Here is a 24,652-nt window from a genome sequence, read left to right on the forward strand (position 1 = left end):
TTATTAAAGCTCAGGCTTGTTTTACAAAACTAAGATAAGGGATACAAAACTTTTTCAAGTGACATGTTTCTCCTAATTGCATGAAAATCTGAGCATTCGAAGGTGCATTTGGCATTGAAACAATATTCTCACGTCTTCATTATTTTCAAATCGCAGGTAAATTAATTACAGATCATGTGTGTGCATTTGTGTGCACACACACACACACACACACACACACACACACACACACACACACACACACACACACACACACACACACACACACACACACACACACACACACACACACACACACACACACACACACACACACAGAGAAAGTGATGTTTGTCATTTTCATGGTGAATAATGAGTAACATTTACTTCCTCTGCTCACTTTTAAGGCATTAATGTGTCCAACTGATAATTAGAGCCATTAACTCCTTGAATTATAAACTGGCCGTGTTGTATTCGTCTCCCAGATCCCAGTGAGTCCCAGTAACTGGACCGATTCCAGCTCCTTCCTGGCCACCATCTCTCAGCCGGAGGCGGACAGTCCCTCCACCCTGGTGTCGGACATCTCCGTCTCCGAGCATCACAACACTACCATAGCAACCATCGCCACGGTGCTGGAGGTGACCAACAGCAGCCGGAGCAGCTCGGTGGCGGCCGTCTTCAACCGGACGGCTCTGTTTGAGAAGAACACGCGCTCTCAGCAGGACCCCTGCTGGGAGACATACGTCGGACAGGTTCTCTCCTCTGATTGGTTCAGACTTCACTTCCAGGGGGCGTATTTCATCTTTCTGCTTCTCCTTTAGTAGGAAGACATCCAAAACTGTTAGAAAAGACAAACAAGTTCAGACTGAGGATGCATTTATGATTCAGGACTGCACCTACTTTTTTGGTGGCTTTGAAGAGATTGATATATAAAATGAAGGGCCATAAATTGGTCATTATTAGAGATATTTAATTACATTAGTTGTCCTAAATCATAATGCAAATTACAGATATTTGCTGATCAGCAGTAGAAGCAAACTGCAGACGAGGATGCTCTTCCTTTAGCCGGTATCTGGAAAATATCAAACTGATCTTTTCAACCTGAATGACTTCTGGGAACCGCCGAAGTTATTATAATTCATCTTGACGTAAACATGAATGTCTTTCCATCATTGCCATTACATTTAATGAACATGTATCTGATAGTTGCCAGAAAAGAATCTTTCTGGACCAAAGTGTCTCTTTCTGTCGATCTGTCACTGACAAAATGAAACGCTGTAACATTTATTCACATGACTGAGCTCCACCAAACCAGCAGAATAAATGTATTTTATGCGATCAGTAACAAATTAATACGAAACACCAACGTATAGTTGGTGAGCCGCCGGTTCGGGACCGCTGTCATAAAGCGTTATTACTCTGTACTATGTTGTTGTTTTGCAGAGATCACTGCTAAAGACATTTCTGACGAGCTCATCTTAATCAGACACAATATGTGTGTGTGTGTGTGTGTGTGTGTGTGTGTGTGTGTGTGTGTGTGTGTGTGTGTGTGTGTGTGTGTGTGTGTGTGTGTGTGTGTGTGTGTGTGTGTGTGTGTGTGTGTGTGTGTGTGTCCAGGAGATGCTGAAGCTGTCCATCATCGACATGATCTTCACGGTGGCCAGCATCCTGCTCATTGACTTCATCAGAGGTCTGGTGGTTCGCTACCTCAGCGACTGCTGCTGTTGGGATCTGGAGAGCAAGTTTGTGAGTTGTTCTCAAGTTTCGTCTTTTAAAACTGGTGAACTGACCTCTGCTGCAACCAGCAAAACATTGCAGCAGGTTTGTGGCCAAGAAATAGTCCAACACGTCAGTCACAAATGGTGAATTTGTGTTGGTGGCGTGAACACATGAGATTTAACATAAACACGAGGCTTTGAGGTGCTGCACAGGGTGAAAGAGCTGCTGGAACACGTTTACCACTTCTTACTGAATATGTATTCACACAGATGCTGTATTATATTAACTTTTATTTGCAGAGATTCAGACTGTCTCTTCCACTCTGATGCATGGAGGGCAATTAACTGTCATTTGTGGTGCTCAATGCAGTGAAAAAACTTTCTCCCCATAAATTATCCCTTTAAATGTGAATCAAATCACTTTCTTTGTGTATAACATCATCAAACAACTCTGTGTCAGCTTCTTCTACTATTTTACTGAAGCTTTATGATGTTTACATTGTGTAAATATTTCAACCGTAACACTCATGAGGCCTCATACAACAATATTCCTATATTCTTATCCTAAAACTAACCTTTTTGTCTTTGTTTGCTCAGATGAGTGTTTCAGCTCAGATTTACTCATCAGCACACATTTCTTCAATGTTTTTTGGGTTGTTTTTTTTCACAAAGCTGAATTAACTTCTCCTTTAACTAAAAATCCACAATCTACTTTTCATTTAAAAAAAAAAGTTTAACACAACATCACATACTTTTTTCTGTCTCTTCTCAGCCTGAATACGGAGAATTCAAAATAGCTGAGAATGTACTGCACCTCATTTATAACCAAGGGATGATCTGGTGAGTCTGAAAAACTATTGATATTATTTTATATTTCCAATAAGATGGGCCCTAACTCAGAGCGGGTAGTGTGGCTGTGGCCGACCGGTCTCCGTGACCCCGTTTTAAGGACTGTAACTCCTCTATAATCTCTCCATCACACCTCTGAGCACGCCGCACCGTATTTTCTCAACTAATTTCAGAAACGTCACCGTGCAGCAATAAACATAATGAAGGGAAACAAAGACTCACCGGTGTAATGCCTTTTATATGGGCTGTGACCCCAGTGGCAGTGTGTATCTGTGTGTGTGTGTATCTGTGTGTGTGTGTGTGTGTGTGTGTGTGTGTGTGTGTGTGTGTGTGTGTGTGTGTGTGTGTGTGTGTGTGTGTGTGTGTGTGTGTGTGTGTGTGTGTGTGTGTGTGTGTGTGTGTGTGTGTGTTACTAAGGTCTCTCTCCGGTTCCTCCAGGATGGGAGCGTTTTTCTCTCCGTGTCTTCCCGCCTTCAACGTGTTGAAGCTGATCGGTCTGATGTACCTGAGGAGCTGGGCCGTCCTCACCTGCAACGTCCCCCATCAGCAGGTGTTCAGGGCCTCCAGGTCCGACACACACGCACACACACACATACACACACGCAGACACACCCACACACACGCGCACACACACACACACACACACACACACACACACACACACACACGCACACACTTGATTCTTACTCTGCAAGCTTTTTTTTTTGCCTTTTATTTAATTTTTCTGATATCAAGAATTACATTATAACATTAAAATATCATTACTATGAGAATGAAAAATGAAGCACACGCTCTGATAATGGTATTAGTCTAAACTTTGACCACAGAAGAATCACAGATATCAATCATTTTTCTCCACACCTACAACTATTTATAGTTCTGGTCCTCAGCTATGATCATATAATTGGTGCGAGTGGATGGAAGTCAGGCGATATATAAACCCGTTTCCAAAAAACTTTGGCCGTTGTGTAAAATGTAAATAAAAACAGAACGTGACGATTTGAAAATAGACCAAAGAAAATATCAAATGTTAAAACTGAGCATTTGTATTGTTTATGAAAAATAGGTGGTTATTTAGAATTTGATGGCAGCAACACGTCTCAAAAAAGTTGTACAAAATGTTTATATGTACAGAAATATCTACAAATACAGATTTTAATGTAAGTAAATGCAAGTTTGTTGTAATATTACAAAATGTTTTGTTTTAATACTTAACCATAGTAAACAGTCGAGAGCATCCTGTCAGCTTTGGTTTTAAATGGAAGAGGTGGATTAAGTATGCTTTAAGTTTCCAATGAACACAATCATGTTTTTAGGATATTATATCTTGCAACACTTATAGTAACTTCATACTCTTAACATTGGGACTTTTGTTTCTCATATTATTACAACTTTGCTCTCTTTTCTTTTTGCTATCAGTGCCTGTGATGTTTTTGTGCCGTACATATAGAAATATAATTCCAGTAGCTTAAAAAGAGATCGATAAATAAAGTTATGTGGACGTATTTCATCTCACGCACACTCAGAACAAAAGGAAACATGGGTTTCTGTGTAGATTTTTGAGCTTTGCAGTTTGATGAAGATGAAACTGCATCATCTCTCTGCTCTTATTACACTCGACCACTAATGAGCTTCCAGCTATCTTTCTCCACCCTTTTCATTTCTCAGCTCTGTTTTGATGGTGACAAACCAGTGTGTAGTCCTACAGTACAGTATATGTACCCTCCCTCCCCCACACACGCACACACAGTTACACACTGTTACACACAGTTACACACAGGGCGGAGGCACTTGTCCCACTGTGATTTATGTAACGAGGCTGTGATTGCCTCTTTCAGTCCTTATCAGTCACTCCCAGATGTGGTGAAAAATCCAAGCAGCAACACACACACACACACACACACACACACACACACACACACACACACACACACACACACACACACACACACACGCACACGCACACACACACACACGCACACACGCACACACGCACACGGAGACAGTCCATTACACACAGATTACCACTCCACAGCTGAGAGAACATTTCATGCGGGAGCCATTAAACTCTGCCGACGGAGCTTCACACTGACATGTGTGCAATAAGAATTTTTTTTTCCTGCTCATAATTATTGAGATCTGAGACACTTGAAATATCGGCAGTATTTCTGTTCGTGATAGTTTGGATTTCTGTCTCTGCATCATTAAGGTAGACTGGCGTTCCCGGCCTCAGACCGTAACTGCTGCAAATATAATGGAAGAATTGTTTAACACACAGTGTGTAATCAAAGCTGAATGCTGTCTTACACGGATGCACCATGACAGGATGGTAACCTTGTTCACAATAAATGTCACCGTTTGAGTAAAGATCACAGGCTAGATATAAAAGAGTTCGTAGCTTCAGGTCTGTAAAATGGTTCTGATCCAGAAGTGTCTTCAGCTGCAATACCAGCGAGTGCCACTAGAGGTCGGCTCCAAAAAGCCTCCGGCTCCATAGACTCCCATTCAACTTCTCTCATCAAATCCAAAGTGAATAAAATGTGTCCATCAGTTATCTCGGTGTTGTTAGCTAAAGTCACTCCTTCTTCTTAGTTTTCTGGAGGTCCATCTGAAAATAATCCCTCATTCATTAGAAAAGAAGATTCAAGAAGACCTGTTTTTGGGGGCGTGTCTGTTTGATTGACAGGCCTGCGGTGCAGTCAGGTTACAGCTATCGGTGGGCGGGACGTAGTATCGTCAGGTTTCCGATCAGATCGGTCAGATCCACCGCTGGCTCCTCCCCCAGTTTGTCCAAATATGGTCACTTCCTGCTCCGCTTTAAATTAATACACATCGTGTTTTTGCACCAGATTTTGCGTCACTCAACAGTGTCAGAGCTCCGATTTTAGTTTTACACTAAAGTAAAACGTTTTGCTGTGAATCCTGGGAACTACCAGTGAAATGTTGGAGTCCCTCTTCCTTCTTCACCTGCTGTAACCATGACAGCGCTGTCAGGAGACATTGTGATCACGGTCGCTGGCTGCTAAAGGAAGCTAACGTGGACTTCTACTGTCTGACATGGTTTTGTTGTTGCAGTCAGTCAATGCAGCAGAGCTGAACTGTTTCACATTCACTTTCATTTCTGCTGCATGTCGCTGAACTGTTCGGCAGATTTCTCTTTTAACACACCCATTTGATCTTCTTTTTTAGATCAAATAACTTCTACCTGGCCATGCTGCTTTTCATGCTGTTTCTGTGTATGCTGCCCACCATCTTCGCCATAGTGAGATACAGACCGTCGCAGCACTGCGGACCGTTCAGGTAAACGCAGTTTCAAACACCTGTACTGGTTTGAGGGAAAACTTCAACCAAATCCTGATTCTGTCTTTTTACTACGAAGAGAATCGAAGACAGATGAGCTTTCTTCTGACTGCAGCGATGGACAAACAAGGAATGTTGCAAAAATACATCTCACCACTTTTATTCCAAATTCCTTCATAATATGTTCTATATGATTAAAAACCTCTGGAGGCACAAGGGATCATGGGTAAAATATGAACACACACCTCTATCATCTCCACTGCTACTGCTCTATACAGAATGTTTTACCTTCTTTTTGAATGTGTTTTTAAACACGATGTATCCTCACGTCATGAGTTGTATGTTGTTTCTGATGCCACCTCTCAGCTTGGCTATGAAAGCATGATATTTGTGTTTGGATTTGACAGTGTGGGTGATGTCCACATGTTGGTGACGAGGATGCCCAGGGACGATGGATGCTGCACTGCTGTGATTGTGTAGTGTTCACATCTGAAGGACGAGCGTTTCTTCCTTCCTTTAATGTGTGGCTGTGTTTCAGTTGCTTGGAAAAGTTAACACCAATAAAAGTGCTTTTCTGTGTGTTTCAGTGGTCAAGAGAAGATTTATGACATCATCTCTGACACGGTGGCCAGCGACTTCCCACTGTGGTTCAGTAAAGTGATGAGTTACGTCACCAGCCCTGTCGTGGTGCTGCCAGCACTGCTGCTGCTGTTGTAAGACTTTACACACTTCACAAATAGATACATGCATACAAAATATGCACACATTTATGTTACCATGTCACCTTGACCTTTGACCTGCCCCTGTGTGTTTCAGCATGCTGATATATTATCTGCAGGCCATCGCCAGATCCCTCAAATTCACCAACAACCAGCTGAGGCTGCAGCTCCAGACTGTGAGTTTCTGAAGGGTCACTCTCAGGGAGGATAAAACAACATCTAGTTTAACATCTATAGTTTGTAATCCAGGACACGAAATACGAAATCCAGGCACAAAATACTAAATCAAGGTCACGAAGTACTGAACAAGGCCACAAAGTATTAAATTGAGGCCACGAAAAACTAAATGAAGTCCATGAAGTACTGAATCAAGGACACAAAATATTAATTGAGGCCATGAAATACTCAATGGAGGCCACGGAAAACTAAATGAAGGCCATGAAGTACTGAGTCAAGGACACAAAAAACTAAATACATTCCTTGAGATACTAAATCCAGCCCGCGAAATATTAAATGGAAGCTATGCAACATTAAATGGAGGCCACGAAATATTAAATGGAGGCCATGAAATACTAAATCCAGCCCATGAAATATAAATATAAATGGAGGCCACAAAATATTAAATGGAGGCCACGAAATACTAAATCAAGCTCACAAAATACTAGATGGAGGTCACGAAGTATGAATTTGTGCGCTAGATACGTTCATATATAAAGAGAGACAACAGAGCACAACAGTCTTTCTCCTCTCAGTGTGAAGTTCACCTGATTCAACTGTCAGTTTCCCAACTATGAAGTCAAAAGCATCCTCAAAGTTAGCATATTTCCAACATATCTCTATTGTCATTTTTGCCTTTTACTAACAATAATCCTTTGCATCACTGGTATTACAGCTGTCCTTAGTTAGAGTTGTTGTTGTTGTTGTTAGCGCAGCCACCACAGCCAGCCTGACTAATTGATGACAGATATGGATGTGATCGGTATTAAATGACAACTGGATTGTAAAAAGTAGTTTTCCTCAGTTCATACATACACTGATCTTTCAGATGATCAGAAGATAGATAATAGTGAGAAAACATCTTTATCAGTAATATCAATGTTGCGAGAAAATGTCTTCTGCTACCGTAATAGCAATCGTTTACTCACTCAGTGTATTTATACATCATATAGTGTCCGTTTTAGCTTTTTTGGTGGCTCTTAATATGTCATCAATTTAGTATTTCGTTGCCTTGATTTAGTATTTTGCTGCCTTGATTTAGTATGTCATGACCTCCATTTATTAATATGTGCACACGATTTAAATTTATTTCTCTCTATGACTCTGTAGTTGCAGCATATTTGGATTTAGCAGCTTAGATGTCCCTTCATGGCAGGAAGAGTATTACAGTGAAGTAAACAGGAAGTATCATCAGTTTAGTCTTCAAGGTTGTGCAAAAACTCCAGAAAGGGCATCTTATCTGCCCTGACAAAAAGATTTAAATAAAAAAAGGATGGCTAATGGTCTTTAGATATTCTCCTAAACTGATCATGACAGATTGATATGCAGTATAATGGTGTCAGTGTGTGTCAAAGTGAAATCTGCCTTCAATCTCTTCAGGAGCGGACTGACGACAAGAAGAAAGTCTTCCAGATGGCTGCAGGTATCGCTGCTGTTTTCTCCGGCCTCCTTGTGTGTGTTGAATTATTTCAGTTGTTCTGACGAACGTTGAATCCTCCTCTAGCGAGACTGCAGGCGCCGGAGGCTGCAGCAGCAGACCAGAACCCCGACCAGCAGGAGAGCGACATCACCAGCCAGGAGGCCTCCGTCCACACCCCGTCCCCCCGACGCAACGGCAGCGTCGCAAACTTCCAGTCTCCTCTTCACCGTGGAAACAGCATCCGCACCATCACCCAGTCGGCGTCCGGCGCCGAGCTGAGCAAAGGAAGCGTGGCCGGATCCGTCAGGAGTCCGGCGGTGACGGTGCTGCCCAGACACCGGCTTGATCACGGACCTGCCAGGTCTCACACGCTCATATTTAACCAATCATGTAGCCATCGTTACACAACCTCTCATATGACGGATATCTATGAAGTATTTGTAGAATTGATCAATGTTAAATATAAAGAGGAATATCTAAATAATCCCATTTTAGACAAGGATACATGTTGTTAATTTTAAATTCCCCGACTGCTGCTGTGTGCAACCCAGGTGCCTTTTAATTGTCCCTCGTATTATTATTTTCAGACTTATTTGGGCTGAGCTATTAGATACAATTATACAACTGTATTTTTGTCACCAATATGCCAAATTGTGATTCAATTCTAGCTGGTATTCTAGATATTATTAAAAAATATATTTTTACATATTCATGCCAATTTGGACAAATGTTGTGTTCCAGATGAAAAACTTCCTTTAGTCCACTAATAGTTCTCCTCCATGTCAGGACTCTGACTGTGTAGAGTTGTGTTGTTTCAAACCACACTGACAGGAAATGACCTCATCATGTCCATCCATCCATCCATCCATTCATCCGTCATCTTCCGCTTATCTGGGCTCGGGTCGCGGTGGCAGCAGGCCAAGCAAGCTGACCCAGACTTCCCTCTCCCCCACAACATTTTCCAGCTCATCCTTGGGGATCCCGAGACGTTCCCAGGCCAGCCGAGAGTTATAATCCCTCCAGTGTGTCCTGGGTCTTCCCCGAGGTCTCCTGCAAGTTGGGCGTGCCCGGGAAACCTCCAGAGGGAGGCGCCCAGGAGGATCCTGATCAGATGCCCGAAACCACCTCAGCTGACTCCTTTCGATGCGAAGGAGTAGCGCCTCAACTCCAAGTTCCCTCCTAATGTCCGAGCTCTTTCCCCGATCTCTAAGGCTGAGCCCGGCCACCTACGGAGGAAACTCATATCGGCCGCTTGTAGCCGTGACCTCGTTCTTTCGGTCGCGACCCAGAGCTCGTGACCATAGGTGAGGATGGTAAACTGAGAGCTTCGCCTTCCGGCTCAGCTCCCTTTTCACCAACATGGTCCGGTGCAGCGCCTGTTGTACTGCTGCAGTAGCACCGATCCGGCGATCGATCTCCCGCTCCATCCTCCACCCTCCATCCTCCACCCTTCATCCTCCGTCCTCCCCTCACTCGTGAACAAGACCCCGATATACTTAAACTCCTTCGCTTGAGGCAGTCACTCTGTCCCCACCTGGAGGGATCAATCCAGCAGAGAAACATGGCCTCAGATTTGGAGGTGCTAACTCTCGTCCCCGCCGCTTCACACTCGGATGCAAAGCGCCCCAGTGAGTGCTGGAGGTCCGAAGAGGCCAACAGGACCACATCATCTGCAAACAGCAGAGATGCGATCCGGAGACCCCCGAACCCGACGTGCTCCTCCCCCTGACTGCTCCTAGATATCCTGTCATGAAGGTCACAAACAGGATCGGTGACAAAGGACAGCTCTGGCGGAGGCCACGCCCACCGGAGGCCACCCCGAACTCCCGCAGCACCCCCCACAAAAACCCCCAGGGGACCCGGTCGAAAGCCTTCTCCAAGTCCACAAAGCACACGTAGACTGGATGGTTAAACTCCCAGGACCCCTCCAGTAGTCTTGTGAGGGTAAAGATCTGGTCCACTGTTCCACGACGAGGACGGAATCCGCACTGCTCCTCTTGAATCTGAGGTTCGACAAACGGTCGGAGTCCTTTCCAGCACCCTGATATAAGCTTTGTCCGGGAGGCTGAGTAGTGTGATACGCCGATAGTTGGAGCAACTCTCCGGTCCCCCGTTTTGAAAATGGGAGCTTTCTGACTACCTCAGAGGCCTCAGCCAGGGATATGGGTGCCACCCCCCCCCTTCTGGCCTGCCGGTACCTCTCAGCTGCTTCCAGAGACCCCCTGAGCCAACCAGGTCTGGAAGGCCTCCTTTTTCAGCTTGACAGCTTCCCTCACCCCCGGTGTCCGCCACCGGGTTCTCGGGTTGCCGCCGTGACAGGCACCGATGACCTGCTAACCACAACTCTTAGCGGCCGCGACCGCAATAGAGGCTTTGAACATGGTCCACTTGGACTCCATGCCCCCAACCCCCCTCGGGATGTGAGAAGCTCTTCCAGAGGTGAGAGTTGAAGACCTCCCGGACAGGTTCCTCGGCCAGACGTTCCCAGTTTACCCTCACTACACGTTTGGGCTTGCCAGGTCTTTCCAGCTGACTCCCATCTGATCCAACTCACCACCAGGTGGTGATCAGTTGACAGCTCTGCTCTTCTCGTCGCCCGAGTGTCCAAGACATACAGGCGCAGATCCGATGATACGACTAAAGTCGATCATTGATCTCCGGCCGAAGGTGTTCTGGTACCAGGTTCACTAATGAACCACCTTATGCTCCAACATGGTGTTTGTTATGGCCAAGCCGTGACTAGCACAGAAGTCCAATAACAAAAACACCACTCAGGTTCAGATCGGGCGGGCTGTTCCTCCCAATCACCCCCCGCCAGGTTTCTCTGTCGTTGCCCACATGAGCGTTGAAGTCTCCCAGGAGAACGATGGAGTCAGCAGGTGGCGCCCTTTCCAGAGGACTCCCCCCACCAACTCCAAGAAGGCCGGATACTCCAAACTGTCGTTTGGTGTATCAAACAACAGTCAGAGTCTTCCTCCCTGCAACCCGGAGGCGCATGGAGGCGACCCTCTCGTTCTCTGGGGAGAACTCCAACACATCGGCGCTCAGCCGGTGTCTCGTGAGTATCCCCAGTCCCGCCCGGCGCCTCTCACCTTGGGCAACTCCAGAAAAGGATAAAGTCCAGCCCCTCTCCAGGAGCTTGGTTCCAGAGCCGGTGCTGTGCGTGGAGGTGAGCCCAACTATATCTAGCTGGTACCGCTCCACCTCCTGCTCCACCTCCTGCACCAGCTCCGGCTCTTTCCCCGCTAGCGAGGTGACGTTCCACGTCCCTAGAGCTAGTCTGTGCTGCCGGCGATCGGCTCGCCCGGACCCCGGCCCGGCCTGCCGCCCGGTATGCAATGCACCCGACCCCGATGCAAAATATTTGCAGCTTTAATTGTTTTACCCAGAAATCAACATGTTTTTGTGGCCTCTGTTTTAACACTCAATAAACACACTGATTCTTCTGTCCAGCAGCAGCAGTGGAAAAGAAACACTTTGTGTTCAGGAACAGCTGCAACTTCCTCACACGCTTTTAATTTGAAAATCATTTACGTCGGTGGCCCCGCCCCCTTCCTCTACGGAGCCAAGATGGCGACCGTTTAGGGTGGAAAGTGTTCAGAGTTTCACACTTCTTGTTCTGGAGCGTTCTGAGTGATTCATCCTGGAACTTGTAGTGTTCTGATGGTTCTGTACTGACAGAGAGAACACACTGATGGACTCAGAGTAGAGAGAGGTGGTACACAAGAACAACATCTGGAATACAAGAACAACATCTGGAACACAAGTACAACACCTGGAAAACAAGTACAACACCTGGAACACAAGTACAACACCTGGAACACAAGTACAACACCTGGAACACAAGTACAACACCTGGAACACAAGTACAACACCTGGAACACAAGTACAACATCTGGAAAACAAGTACAACATCTGAAACACAAGAACAACATCTAGATCACCAGTACAACATCTGAAACACAAGTACAACATCTGGAACACAAGTACAACATCTGGAAAACAAGTCCAACATCTGAAACACAAGTACAACATCTGGAACACAAGTACAATATCTGGAACACAAGAATAACATCTGGGACACAAGTATAACATCTGGAACACAAGAACAACATCTGGAACACAGAAAAAGTTAATTTATTACAGACAGAACCAGCTGGTTTTCAGTTGATAAGTTTAAAACTATTGTGTTGTGTTTTCTGATATTTTATATCCGACATCACCTGAATCTGAAAATATTGTTAATTATGTAACTCCAAGTGAAAATTACAATTGGGATTCTAATTTAAAAAAGATCATTCAGCCCGACTTTGTTGTTAAATCAGCATTAACCTCCTCTTTTTTTTTTTTATTCTGACAAGAATAATATTCTGTGAAAAACACTGAATACTAGTAAATCGTGGGAGCTCAAATTGAACCTGATGCATGTTGGCTGTAAATGTTTGAGACCATTCTTGTAAAAACAGCACACACGTTAACTCACTGTATAAAAGTCAAGGAACAGTTTTAGGACTTTTAAAGTGTTCCCGTTCAGCCATTGATTTCTATTCATGCAAATATTTTAAAGACTGTTTGCAATGATAAAATACCAGCAAAAATATGACATTATGATAATGACATAAGGTAATTATTGTTGTTGTTCTTTCTCATGACAGGCCTCCACCATTTCTTGGTTGTCCTAGTGGCGCCTGCAGGTCCAAGTCCTCCCACCACATGGCATGCAAACCCCCATCTCACTATTCTGACCGCATCCACTCTGACCCCTTGTACAGGAAGACCTTGCGCTCCCTTCATCCTGTGGAGGCCGCCGGGATCATCACGGCTCAGAGCTACGCAGGGCGGCGCGGTCACACCACCCGCTACGTCATCGTCAACGAGCACGAGCCCAGGAAGAAGCTGCTGCGCTCAGCGACGCGGATCCCGCGCCATTACATGATGGAGGAGCCCGCGGAGATCCTGGAGCTGTACTCACGCAACACCCGACGCTACACGCCCCGCCCCGCTCACCATCCGCCACCTCCTCACCGCCCCCACCCATCACAGCAGCACCTGAGCGAGGAGGAGGAGGAGGCAGAGCAGGGGAAGTGCAGGAGGAGGACGCCGCTGGGGAAAGCTCATCGGCCCCGTTCTCTGTCTGACCTCCACCAGACCGCCGCGCACTTCTACATCGGTGACCACGTGGCCAAAGCCAAAACCAGCCTCACAGCTCAAGGGAGATACGGGCCGCAGGAGGAGGACGAGGAGGAGGAAGGTGACGGAGAAATGGACTGGGGAGATTTGGAGTCACGCTGTCGGTCGCAGGCCGGCGTGCGAGCAGACGATCCTGTCCTTGTGCGAACCAGGCGTCGCATCCCTTCCCCGGGAAGACCGTGTCCGTCCCCGGCCAGGACCCGGCACGCCGAGTCCCACGTCAAGCCCAAGATGAGGCCGAAGCTGGAGACCCCGCTGACCGAGTCGGACTCGGCCTCCGTGGCCTCCAGCAGCGACCAGCAGAACAGCAGCACGGACCAGTACATCCAGGTCATCCACAACAAGGAGCGCTATCTCAAGTCGGACGGCAGGCAAGGGAAGACGGCCAAAAAGAAATCCAAAACCAGCTTTGACGTCAACGCTTCTGAGTCCAACGACCTGGTCTGCTCCAACGTCTGACTTATCTGTTCAAATGATGTATTGTGTCAAAGAGCTTCTGGAAATATGACTGATAGATACAATACATTGCATTAATGGCACAAATTATATTATAAATTTGATTTCTTTCTCCTGTCCGTGTGGTCTTGTATAATTTTGAAACAGCTATGACAATTAATTATATGGCTTGTATATTTGTGTATTACAATAAAAGCCAACTTCACTGTCTGGTGTAACATCAGCTACACAAACATTTACAGCTTTGATAATCACACGTTTCATATTCAGGCACAATAAAAGCACTGAATCTTCTGGCCTGTACACTGAATAAATAGCTTGCTATCTGTGAACACTACATTTCCCAGCGTACTTTGCGGCAACAAGCAACAATTCCAGCCACAAGAGCGAGAAGCCGACAGAGTTCAAGAATCAGCGGCCTTCAAAATAAGACACGTAGAAGAATCAAAATGTCCTGCTGTGTTCGAGCCAACAGTACACGGCTTTATTGAAATGTCACAATTCCACTGAAAACATACAGAAAGTGTTCATGTCGTGTAAAGTACGTTCATACACGCGTACGATTTTGAGTAAAGATTTTATTTTGAAAGCCGTAATGGGGATTTATTTTTTTCCTGGATGACGTAATACCTCAGCAAACGATCGTGGCCGTACTTCACGAAATACATTTTTCTGTCTGTGGATTTTAGCGTCTTGGGCCGAGGCAGATGTGGACTGTCGCGCGGCCTGAAGGCAATCCAGATGTTACAGTCGCGTTAGCGGTGTCTGCCAGAGCCGGATGTTGTTTGTGAGAACAACGAGTTCGCCTCCTCTTCGTCAACGATGCGGCTAGCGCCTAGCACGTTTCATTCATTCGGGCTAACGCGAGCTTCGTAGAGTCAGTGCTCACCTGAGCTCGGCCCCTCCACGGCCCGCTCCACCGGCCCCTCCAGCGGCCCCCTCCACCGGCCCCCTCCAGCGGCCCCTCCACCGGCCCGCTCCACCTGCCCGCTCCAGCGGCCCCTCCACCTGCCGCGTCGCATACCTTCATTTTCTGCACTCGGCCTCCGTCCGCGCGCCGGTGGTCTCCCGTCGGCCGAAGGTAACCGTGTCCACCGATTTAGCCGCAGCGACGCCAGGTGGAGCGCGCGCTGACCCGGGTTAACTGTAACCGAGGCCAACGACGATGGACCATGAAGATAAAGCGAAGGGAGCGGCGGACTGCCTGATGAGCTACAGGAGGGACGAGTCCGGCTGGAAAGTCTGCAAGAAGTCGGTAAATGGTTGTTTTCTCCGGTTCGTGCTGCTCTCTGGTGCAGAAGGTAGTTTCTGACGAGCTGTCACTCAACCTGCCTGAACAGCGTTAACAGCTGAGAGGACGTTTAAGGTTAGACTCGTGTGGTTGAGGATCCCCGTTCAGAGCAGGTGTAAGGATCCATCTGCACACGTTACATCACTTCAGTTTGATGTCGGGCCCACTGCAACAGGGAATAACTTCAAAAAGAAAGAAAGATGGGTTTGAAATACAGTCACTGCATCATTACACCACAGACAAAAGACAACAGTGTTTATCTAGCCGGTGGTAAGTAGTGGTTATATACCACAGAAAATATGTCACTGAATGTCTGCTGCTGAAGGTTGGAGAGTCTCCACCTGAAACTACTAACTGGTTTTCCCCATTATATATATATATATATATATATATATATATATATGTTTGTATATTTGTTTAAACCGATAGAGGCATGCAACAATCCCAACTTTACACAGAGGAGCTGTTATAATCTGATATAGATGTCTTATCTATTATATTTCATGTGGTTTGATCCTCGCCGTTCCTTTTGCCTGATAGAACTGTGGTTTTCTCATTTGTTCACAGTAATTATATACATTTTTAATAGCTTTAACTATTCTTACTTGTTCAAAACTCAACTGTTATTTCCTACTTTTTATTTATTACTTTGTCAGAACTCTTATACCCACTTGTGGCCCGTTAATAAACACAGAGTTAACCTGTTTTAAGTGCTGTTACTGAAGATGTGTGTGCAGAAGTCAGTGTTAAATGGTGACTAAGTTCGGCTTGGTGTGACTGATGGTGGCCTTTCTGGTTAATGTGTTCCTCGTAACAGGCTGTAGAAGCATTATTCTTCACCTGTTGTGTTGTCCAGCAGGTAAATGTTACTCACAGTAAATGTCCTGTTTTCTTTGACAGAACGACGTGGTCGTCTCTTGGCGTCCTTCATCCGAGTTCCCTGGGAATGTGTGAGAAATATCAGCTTCTCTTTTTCTTTCTCATCCGTTGTGATTTTTTTATTTTGGACAGTTGAACACAATGATGAAATGGAAACGACTCCGTTTCCAAAAAGAGTTGGGACGCTGTGTAAAATGTAAATAGAAATTGAATGCAGTGAATCGTAAATCACATAAACTCATATTTATTTAAAATAGACCAAAGACAAAATATCAAATGTTGAAACGGAGAAAGTTTCTTGTTTTATGAAACATTTCTGCTCATTTTGAATTTGATGGCAGCAACACGTTTCTAAAACGTTTGGACAGGCTCATGTTTTCATCACTTCTTCTTTTAACAACACTCTGTAAACGTTTGGGAACCGAGGAGACCAGTTTCTGGAGTTTTGAAAGTGAAATGTGGTCCCATTCTTGCCTGATAGAGGATTTCAGCTGCTCAACAGTTCACGGACTCCCGTCTTTGCTGTATTTGCAATTAAATTTGGATTTACATGTTTTGCAAATGATTGCATCCTGTTTTTGTTTACATTTCACACAGCGCCCCAACCTCTTTGGTAACGGGGGTTACAGGTACCTAATTTCAGAAGAACTGTTCGCTGCTGGAAAGAAGGCACTGCGTTTACAAAACGATTATGTACATTGTATTAACAGCAGCGTTCCTCAGTAATAACCTTGTGGCAAAGAAGGTGAGTTTGTAGAGAACTTCCACCAACAAGTGCTGTTAAACCTCTTTTCAAGATAAAGTGAACTGACTGAAGTGAAAGTGTGTGAAGTTACCTCAGACCTCAGACTACGTATATTTTGCTCCGGTGGTGAACAGCGATGATCTCAGATGTAGGATGAGCTCAGGTTGTGTATTAAAGTCACATAAAAAATTTTAAAAAAGCAGGAATTGTGGAACAAGCTGTGATCAGGGCGACCATTAATCTGGAATTACCTTCTTAACGTCCCCCTATATTATAGATACAGACTTGCATTTAGTTATTTATTACTTGATGTAACTCGTCGACTACATTATATTTTCTTTATAATCGAATGGTGAACTTATTATAAAATATAAGTAAAGTGTGGTTATTAGTCAGTGATTAGATTTATTTGAGACCTTTTAATGGCTTGAAACATGAGGTGTCACCTATATGAGTTAAGAGTGTATGAATGTAGTTTACAGTAGTCATGCTGGAATAAGCTCCGCCCCCTCCTGACTGTCCTGTCATCTGATTGGCTTGGCAGTTATAAGGGAGAGGGGATTGTCAACGGCAGTCCTGAGAAAGTGTGGGAGTGTCTGAAGCCCGTCCCCAACGGGCTCCGAGTCAAGTGGGACAACAACGTCAAAAGGTTCGAGCTTCTGGAACAAATCACAGAGGTGTGTTTTTTTTATTATTATTATTGTTATTATTATTATTATACGTCTATCTTCTGACTAGAAGATGCTTTGTCATGATCCGGTGCTTCCCACACATTGACTTTACTTGTTCGGTCTGAACTTTTAGCCCATTTTAGTATTTCAAATGTTTTTTTTTTATCTGGCCGATTAACTAGTGGACAACCCGCCCTCACCTACCTGCTCCTGCTGCTGTAGTGAGACGGTAGTTGAAACCATTGCGACCGTCAACGACGGCAAAACACAGCAGGGACTCAGCTGAGCTGAAATGAAACGAGTGCAAGCAAAATAGGGAAATAAAAGAAATGAGATATTTTTGGTTTTACTGCACCTGCAGGATCAATGAAGCAAATGCCTCACTGAGTGAGGGGAAGTTACAACATGTAGTTTCAAATTAAAAGCCCTCCGATAGACTGCGTATGATGCGTTTAGGGGACGTGGTAAATTGTTGCATCTACTGATAACTCTGCATGTGAGGCGTTCAGGTGACATCTGCAAATTGTAGCTACAGGAAATAACCTGGTTTACACTGCACCCCTTTAAATGACCTCGACATGATCATTGGTCTCAAGATGCTCAATCCGCCACCAGTTAATTCTAATTGTATCAATAAGAACTTTATACCAAAGGGCAAAAAAAGTATATATATATATGTTATTTATATTTCCTATTGTATCCATCCTTTACTTATATCTTGAATTGTTTTATCTGTTAGTATTCCCGAAATATTACATTTGATCAATCAGGATGAATCACATCCATCCATTTAAAAATAAAAACTGCCTAATGCAGCTTTAAATGCTTCCTCGTGATTCCAGAGTCGATATCCATCTTGGTTTTTCTGTGTTGGACGCAGTCTTTGAGTCCACTCTTTTGTCTCCACTCTCACACAGGACATCTCTATCTGCCGAACGGTCACGCCCTCAGCAGCGATGGGTATCATAGCTCCCCGAGACTTTGTAGATGTTATTTTAGTTAAGCAATACGAAGATGGCACCATTTCATCCAATGGTGCGTAATGACTCCTTCTTGTCTCTACTTTTTTGTTTTTGTTTGTTTCTTTTGTACTTTCTAAGGGTCTTTGTGATTCCCGTCGGGCTGGACTGTTTTCACTTGAAGGAGTGCAAAGCTTTCTGAGGTTTTACTCTGCTGAAGATGCACTGCACGTCTGAACAGACCCGACAGCCCATATTTAACGATGCACGGTCTGAAGCGAAGGGCTGCGGTGCTTCCAGGGCCTCTTTCACTGCTTTAAATGAAAGTGAAAAAATGTCCCCTCGGGGATTAATAAAGTAAATACCTACCTACCTAAAGGTGGATCATCTGAGTGCAGAGTGAGGCCCGGGGTTCACAGAGGTTGTATTTGGTCTCTTAGGAAATCACAAATAAATAATCAGTGTTTTCTGCCTTTCACTGTAAAAACCAGGTGTGATGCACTTTGGTGGATTGTGTGCACATTGATCTGAACAATAATTAATCTGCAGTCTAATTTTGTTTTGAACCCTTAGTGTGCTCGTACACTGCTGCATGTCACTGTGGATGTCTATGTAGCTGCATGTCACCGTCTTAATGCGGTGCCTTTAAAATAACAATGAAATTCTGCACCATCTATTGAAGTGCAGGTTTTCGTAGCTCAGTTGCTTTCCATTGCCTCGAGATAGAAATCCACCGGACATTGTGAGACCGACGCTGTTTTTATTCAGAGCAGCCGCTACAACAGCAGAGAGGTCCTGTCGGGCCGGTCGCTCTCACGCTTCACTCTGCTCCTAAAGTTCAGTCCTGCTCCTCACAATCAAACTTTCTTCCTACAATTTGGAAGCAGAAAGCAAGTGAGACGCTGACCCTCTTTATGATTGGTCACTTTTGATGCAATCACAGCCACTCAACCTCCTTGAACCTTGATTGACAGCATGCAGTAGCTGAAGCTGTGTAGGCCTGTAGTGCGTCCTCAGTCTGAACTGTTTGTCAGTGTTTGGTGCCGATGTTATCAAAGATGATGTCAGCTTTTAGTATTATAGACAAACTGCTGACTGTTTCTGTAGCTTAAATGTTTATCATAACCCTGCTGTTATTGGAGTAAATCTGCCCTTTAGTTCCAGTAGTTAGGATGATAATATATATGCATAAAAACTGAGAAAACATAAATTAATTAGTAACATTTGCAAGCCATTAAACTCAGAAAAAAAATGCTGCGTCACCATAAAGTCTGATCATTTTTAACCACTGAAGCACTTTATGGTCTGTTTACTGCAGCTGTAGTTACACCTCTGATGAACTGATGCCGTCCCAGTACAGCATTCACTCTGAAATCTGACTCAGGACGGAGAGTTCATGTAAAATCTGACAATTTATGAATAATAAGACGATGATTGGCTTTTTTTGGAAGAAGAGAATCTGTGTATTTTTTCACTTCCTGGTAGCTTTGGATCATCTGGATAAACTGTTGGCTTGTTTACAACCTGACATTTTGAATGATTCTCAAAAATTAAAACCTGAGTGCCAGATTTACTTTAGATATGCGAGTGTGATCCCAACCATGTGTTTAAGGGCAAAATATTCACTATGGTCAACTGCAGCTTCATTTTGAATTGACACAGAAATATTTTAACAAAACAATGGAGCATGTTTCCTAAAAGATAAACGGTTGAACGTTAATTGAAATAAAAACCTGCAGCCTCTTGGTTTAGTATCTGAGCTCACATGCTTGAGAAGCACACACATCGACAAACTCACAGGATCAAATGTGACGTGGTGAAATATGCGTGTGTTTTGTGTGATGTCGAACAGCCACCAACGTGGGTCACCCGGGCTGCCCGGCCCAGTCGGGCTACGTCAGAGGATTCAACCACTCCTGTGGCTGCATCTGCGTCCCCATCTCCGGGTGAGAGCACCGACACACACCAAACCAGGGCTGTGTGTGTGTGTGTGTGTGTGTGTGTGTGTGTGTGTGTGTGTGTGTGTGTGTGTGTGTGTGTGTGTGTGTGTGTGTGTGTGTGTGTGTGTGTGTGTGTGTGTGTGTGTGTGTGTGTGGAGGACGTGCTTGCTGAAGTTCATCTCTTGTGTTTTTTCTTTTGTTCCCAGAGAGCCCAACAAAACCCAGGTGTTCAGTTTCTTCCAGACGGACCTGGGCGGCTTCCTGCCGCGCTCCGTGGTCGACTCCTTCTTCCCCTCCAGCATGGCCGAGTTCTACAACAACCTGGCCAAGTCGGTGAAGTCCCTCAAGGACCTTTGACACCAAGAGTTTAAAAAAAAGGAAAAAGTCCCCCTTGGATCCTGAGGCCTGCTGACCGGTCAGAGCAAACCTTCATTCCATTATTAAACTGTCCAGTTCAACAGCAATCAAAACGATGATCAACGATCATCGAAGGATGCCAAATATCCGACCCGAATAGATCGAGGCCACGCTTTACGTAACACTCCTTAAATCAACACCCGCATTTAAATAGTCCCGGAACCAGAACGAGGGCTTTGCATTCGACCAACTTAAAGTCCCTTTTACTTTCCCGTCTGTGGGTTCAGTTTATTTCCTCCAACCTAAAGAATAGATGGAACATTTATCTTTGTGATGTGCTGACAGGATAGAAGACTCCACCAGGTGTTCCCTCTTCTAACTGCATACTTCAGTGTGAACAGTAAACATGCATGTTGCATGGACCTTATTTACCCTGCGCTGGTATCAGACCGTCAGTCTGTACTGACTCATACCTCATACTTAGTCGTTTGTGTTGTACTTGAAATACTCATTTCTGCTCACATGTTGAACCACAGATATCTGCCTCGCGTCGGCTACACCAAACACGAAAGCACAGCTGGGACGGCGCGGGTGGCCTTTAAAAAAAACAAACGAAAAGTCGTTTTTTCTTTCTAAAAGAATGCCTTCTGAACGGGACAACGATTTGTGCTGCTCTACTGAGACAGAAAAGCTTCTCCTTGTTTTATGGAAGTGATTTCTCAAGTACATTTCCCTTCTTTTTCTCCACATCTGAAACAACAGCAGGTCTGTTCACAATCAAAGGTGAGATGTAAAATATCTCATATTTATGATTCCAATCTGCTGTGGTGAAAACAGTCACTGCATGTGCAGGGTAATGTGATTTAAAAGGATATTTATGCTGTTATTTTCAGGCTAGTTTAGAAGCTAATGCTACGACAGAAACGTCTCATGAGACTAAACAAGGAATTAACATTTACCACATAAAAGTCAAAGCTGCAGAGCTCCATTAGAGAAAAATACACAGAAATGTAAAAAAAAAATCATCCCAGAACAAACGGTTTGTTTTCACAGTCTGCTTTCGTTTTGCGGAGACGGTGAAGAAGTTGGCAAAAGAACTGAAATGCAAAGTGGTATTTGTGAATTTTCTCTCAGTGAACGTGAAATGATTCAGGAGTCAATGAGCGATATAAATGATCTGATACCGAGAAGAAAAACAAACTCAATAAAACTCCCTTAACAACACACCTTTCCTTCCTTTTCACACATTGTTTACCTTTGATGAGAATTTTAATGAGTCGGATTTAAGAACAAAGTCTAAATGCAGAAGAAAGAAAATCAAACAATATAAAAGTGACAAGAATATTATAGCAATATAATAACAATGATTTTATAATTGAATTAAATTATTTTTCCATTGATATATAATTATCAACAAATGATGATTTCGGTGTGTCATTGAACACAAACAGCAGCTTGATTCTTCTGTAGTTTTGAACAGGTTGTGGTAGTTGTAGTCTCATTGTGTCCATTGATAGTCTGTTGTTTCCACGGCGACCTCACCGCCTGCACGTTGTCGTTTACAACTGATCTGTGTGGAGAAAAAGGGAAATGTGCTTTGGGAATTTGAAATCAGTCTTCACACTTGTCCAGACGAGGGCACGTGTCAGCAGTTTTTAAGTAGAGTGATGACTCAGCATTGGCGTTATTTATATAATGTTATCTAGTTGTTTTTTTTCATGTAAAGACAAATTTTAAGGCCTAAAAAAGAATAGAAAGAAGTCCCTAACGCTAACTCAAATCAAAACTTCGAGCACTTAAAAAAAAAAAATCTCAAATCATGTCTGCGTTAACTTTTAAAGGTTCAGTGTGGAGGATTGAGGGCGTCTGTAAACAGAAATGTAATATATTTTATTCATAATAATGCTTTGATTGGAGTGTAATCATACGGGGAGCGGGTCCTCTTCCACGGAGCCGCCATGTTGGACTGCCACGTTTACAGGAGCCCAGGAGGGACAAACCAAACCGCGGCTCAACAGGAGGGACTTCAGCTCAGTGGGTTGCAGTGTGCGAGCTCACCTCTAGGGGCCGCTAAACTCTACACACTGCTCCTTTAACAGTCTAAAAGTTCATGTTGTAAACTTGATATACTCACATCAGTAATTATAAACAGGAGATATAAATGCAAGTTATTACACAACTGTCAGAATCCTCTTCAGGTGAATAAAGTGCACACTAATGAACATTTCCCTCTTCGTACACCGAGGATCCCTCCGACCGCCTGAACTGGACAAGTCTGCTCACCGTCACCCGATTAATTGGAGTAAATTTATCAGCACTTTATGAGGAGCTCCCTCTCGTGTTAAAACGAGTCAGTGAGGATGAGGATGATGAAGCTGGGTGACTGTTTGCTTCTCCGCAGCCTCCACGTGTATGATAAGCCATAAACAGCAGGGTGAGCTGGTGTTTGTAGGAGAGTCTCCAGATGTTTTTAACCCGTCTTCACCTGGAACATGTTTTTACCTCAGTGTGGTCAGTAATCTCAACGCATTCCTCCGTGTTTCAGGAGGCTGCGACCGCCTGCATGTGGATCTGAAGACGTTTTCATGTGTGTGTTGTTAAAATGGGGCAGCAGGTTGTTTTTTTTATTATTTTATTTTTGTTATGTTAATGTGACGCTGTCTCGATGTTCATGCAGCTGCTAAAGGAGAGAAAACGGTTCCATCAGAAGTGAGTAGATTATTCACATTAAATCAATACTGAATCACCTTTTTGACCTCTTGACCCCGACTCCACCTGCCTGCTCTGTTGCATCATCTCCATCAGGGCTGCAAACACTCTGCAGCCGGTGGCGTCTGTAGCTTTCGAGACTCGAGCCGATCGCGACATTCATGTGTTTCTGTTCAAAGGAGACACGCTGAGGTAGCCTCGAACGTCCCAGCCCCGTTTCCCCGTCTCAACCTCCGCCCTGTCTTCTTGCGTGAGCTTTGAAGCTGCTCCACTTCACATCAAATGTGCGTCAAATGAAGTCATGGTTACACTCTGCTTTTAGCTCCGCCTCCGCACCGAAGTCCCGATCGCTTCGCAACGTTGAAAAACAATAAGCAGATCTGATCCTTTCTGGTTTCACTCGTTACACTCAAAACATTTCTTACTAATGTGGTTTTGAAGTTCTGCTTTCTGTAACATGTAACAAAATGTAACATTTCTGTTTATATTTATATGCGTTTTCAGCGCTGGGATTTTTTTGGGGGCCATTTTAGAAATCGTCATCATCCCGTCTGCCCTCGCTATGATCACGTTAATATTCAGTAAACTGGGTGAACAAACATCTTCCAGTTTGTCTCAGGTGAAGTGAAGTGAAGCAGGATTCAGCTACTCGGTGTAACGTGAGGGTCACATGACTCACTGTTAACGCCGTTACTACTGTGAGAGGCTCGTTGTCATCGTCCCTCATCTGGAGCTCTTTTTATTTCCGGAGTTGAACTATACAGATGTTGTGTGTACTTCTGAGACACCTCCAGATGTGGTTTTGGATAATCTGACTATATTCTATTTTTAATGAGACTTTATTGATTCCCAAACAGGAAATTCAGTCGTTACAGCAGCGGAAGAAAGTTGTGAAGAAGTTATTAAACAACCAGTAGCTCCGCCCCCAGAGATATAATTGGTCAATTGAACATCTGGAACAAATCATCATGACATCACACCCTGCTGATCACTAGAAATATAACCCCGTTTCCTCAATGGGAAAATAGAAACACCACGGATAGTCACACAACTTACAGTCCTAGCGGCGGCTAGCTGGACCGGTTTGGTTTGAACACAGCTAAAATGTTAAAAACACTAGTCCATGATATCTTTGTTCATCAGATATCTTTGTTCTTCAGATATCTTTGTTCTTCAGATATCTTTGTTCATCAGATATCTTTGTTCTTCAGATATCTTTGTTTATCAGCTATCTTTGTTCATCAGATATCTTTG

General features: G+C 44.3%; 2 protein-coding genes across 2 annotated transcripts in view; both read left to right on the forward strand.

The window, feature by feature from the left end:
- Positions 1 to 14,235, forward strand: part of LOC138628437 (transmembrane channel-like protein 3) — a 36,973-nt gene extending 22,738 nt beyond the window's left edge. The window contains exons 13-22 of the mRNA XM_069711486.1: positions 465 to 731; positions 1,597 to 1,725; positions 2,470 to 2,537; positions 2,985 to 3,113; positions 5,736 to 5,846; positions 6,434 to 6,559; positions 6,663 to 6,741; positions 8,162 to 8,204; positions 8,286 to 8,562; positions 12,857 to 14,235. Coding sequence (XP_069567587.1) covers positions 465 to 731; positions 1,597 to 1,725; positions 2,470 to 2,537; positions 2,985 to 3,113; positions 5,736 to 5,846; positions 6,434 to 6,559; positions 6,663 to 6,741; positions 8,162 to 8,204; positions 8,286 to 8,562; positions 12,857 to 13,850 — 2,223 coding nt within the window. The 3' untranslated portion in view covers positions 13,851 to 14,235. The remainder of the gene's footprint in view (positions 1 to 464; positions 732 to 1,596; positions 1,726 to 2,469; positions 2,538 to 2,984; positions 3,114 to 5,735; positions 5,847 to 6,433; positions 6,560 to 6,662; positions 6,742 to 8,161; positions 8,205 to 8,285; positions 8,563 to 12,856) is intronic.
- A 240-nt stretch (positions 14,236 to 14,475) lies between these two features.
- On the forward strand, positions 14,476 to 24,490 carry stard5 (StAR related lipid transfer domain containing 5). Its single transcript, XM_069711485.1, has 6 exons — positions 14,476 to 15,102; positions 16,039 to 16,088; positions 17,307 to 17,439; positions 18,351 to 18,468; positions 20,245 to 20,338; positions 20,539 to 24,490. Exons 1-6 carry the CDS (start codon positions 15,013 to 15,015, stop codon positions 20,687 to 20,689), a joined length of 636 nt encoding a protein of 211 aa, XP_069567586.1. The 5' UTR covers positions 14,476 to 15,012; the 3' UTR covers positions 20,690 to 24,490.
- Positions 24,491 to 24,652: the final 162 nt, after the last annotated feature.

This window comes from Brachyistius frenatus, unplaced genomic scaffold (genome assembly GCF_029030835.1).
Source record: "Brachyistius frenatus isolate BFR_SWC_R1_liver_20210118 unplaced genomic scaffold, ASM2903083v1 Contig_100, whole genome shotgun sequence".
Lineage (NCBI taxonomy): Eukaryota > Metazoa > Chordata > Actinopteri > Embiotocidae > Brachyistius > Brachyistius frenatus.